Source organism: Gavialis gangeticus, unplaced genomic scaffold (genome assembly GCF_001723915.1).
Source record: "Gavialis gangeticus isolate Ggan-Ray unplaced genomic scaffold, GavGan_comp1, whole genome shotgun sequence".
NCBI lineage: Eukaryota > Metazoa > Chordata > Crocodylia > Gavialidae > Gavialis > Gavialis gangeticus.
In genome coordinates, this window is record NW_017728993.1 from 25,308,407 (window position 1) to 25,310,183 (window position 1,777).

Here is a 1,777-nt window from a genome sequence, read left to right on the forward strand (position 1 = left end):
CCCCCCCCCCCCCCCATGCTTTAACTGCTCTGCTTCAAACAATGAATAATTCAGCAGACTTGGGTGGATCTGCTCAGTATTAACCATGGTGTTGATCTAAATATTGTTGTGCAAACCTGACACACACGCTTCTGTAATGTAAAAATCTCGAGTTCCATAGCACCACAACCAGAGGAAATTAATGAGGTGAACGTGGTCGTGACTCTTTTTTTATGTAAATTACCTTTTTAGGTATTTTTTTTTCGTAGTGTGAGTGTAGACACATATTAAGATGAGTAGCTGAGGGGGTGAATGGTGCAGTCAGCACGCAGTGCGGCTTCTCGTGCGCTGCTTCGAGACGCACTGTTGCTTCAAGATTGGCATAACTGCATCCTGGAGAAGGAAGGAACTTGAAGACCAGAGTGAAAGACAGATAAAAACAAGAGAATTGGGCTGCGGAGGCCAAACTCTTGGGTAAGTGATCACTCATCCCTTTCCTATCAAATGGACTTGGGTAATGCAGATGGTTAAGGGGTGTGAAGCAAAAGGCAAGTGAGGGAACCTTGAGAACCTCCATGAAATGTAATTCAGAAGAAACGGGGGAATGATGCCTGTTAGTGTAATGCACAGCAAGCGTTGTGCCAGGCATCATTACAGAGGTAACTTTTCCTTGCTTCAGAGTATTCAGATCCTCAGCTCCATGTCAGCTGGTCCCTAGTGTTGGTGACAGTTCAATTATTGGTGTTGCTTTGTCTTCTCTTCAGCTTGGATCCTGTTCTTGGGCATTTTAAACCCCCTCTATGGAGATAGCATGGTAGATGCTGTAGTTGGGGGATGTCTAGCGCTTTGGGGGCCTTAAGACAGTCTTAAAATAGGGGGGTTGTTAGATTTGACTTCTCTTACAGGACTAATCTGTATGTAACTAGTGCACTTTTGGGCAGCTCAGTGGTTTTAATATATTTACTCACTTGGTAAAGCAAATTGCAAGGAATACAGGGCTGAACCTGGTACAAGGAGGAGCAGATCCATAAATTAGCATGTGTGCAGTTTTGCATACATGTTTATACAACACATGTTTTGTTTCCTTGGCATTTGTTCAGTAGCCTTTCTACCTCCCTATCCTTCCCCTCAGGAGTGTTATGGGAGCCTTGTTAGCTGATGCTGTAAACAGGAAATAATTGGAAGTTTTAAGGGCCTTGATTATTCTGGCTGGGGAAACGGTGTTGGCAGCTTTCTAGTAAAAGTTGCTTTAAAGAGGGATACTGACACATTTCTTCTGTTCACCATTGCCAGGGCCATTGGTGGTTTTATCGTGCAATTATTCCAAATCGGGGAAAGTCTGACAGATTTGTGGGGGGGGGTCAATGTTCTTCTTTCCACTTGTAGATCCTGGCCATGAGGTTTGATGCCTCACTTTATTGAAGGGAGACACTGGACCTAAATGGCGCAGCATGACTTTGTTCCTGCCTGGCTTAGCTTCTCAACGCCACAGTCAACCAAGGTAACTTGCTGTTCAGAGCACTGGAAACCTAATACTTACTGTACATGGCCAAGGCAAGCTTGGTCCAACATCCTACGTGATTGAACATGACTGCCTTTCTGGTTTAGAATATTCTTCAATCCTCGTGTGTAGCCTTTTTAAGGAAGCTAATGCAAAATCTGTTCCTCTTCTATCTTTTTTTCAGCAAATTATGCTCCCTAGCTTGGAGAGGGAGTTAACTTTTTTTTTTCTTGAACAGGGTTGTTGCTTTTATTCTTCCAGGATAAGGATTTCCCATCACTGGCCTTGTGACCATGG

General features: G+C 43.9%; 1 protein-coding gene across 2 annotated transcripts in view; it reads left to right on the forward strand.

Moving 5' to 3' along the window:
• The first annotated feature begins 6 nt into the window (after positions 1-6).
• The window catches only part of GPBP1L1 (GC-rich promoter binding protein 1 like 1), a 24,172-nt gene continuing 22,401 nt past the window's right edge, over positions 7-1,777 (forward strand). For both annotated transcript variants that reach the window (XM_019501387.1, XM_019501388.1), the window contains exons 1-2: positions 7-453; positions 1,366-1,480. In XM_019501387.1, coding sequence (XP_019356932.1) covers positions 1,421-1,480 — 60 coding nt within the window. In that variant the 5' untranslated portion in view covers positions 7-453; positions 1,366-1,420. The remainder of the gene's footprint in view (positions 454-1,365; positions 1,481-1,777) is intronic.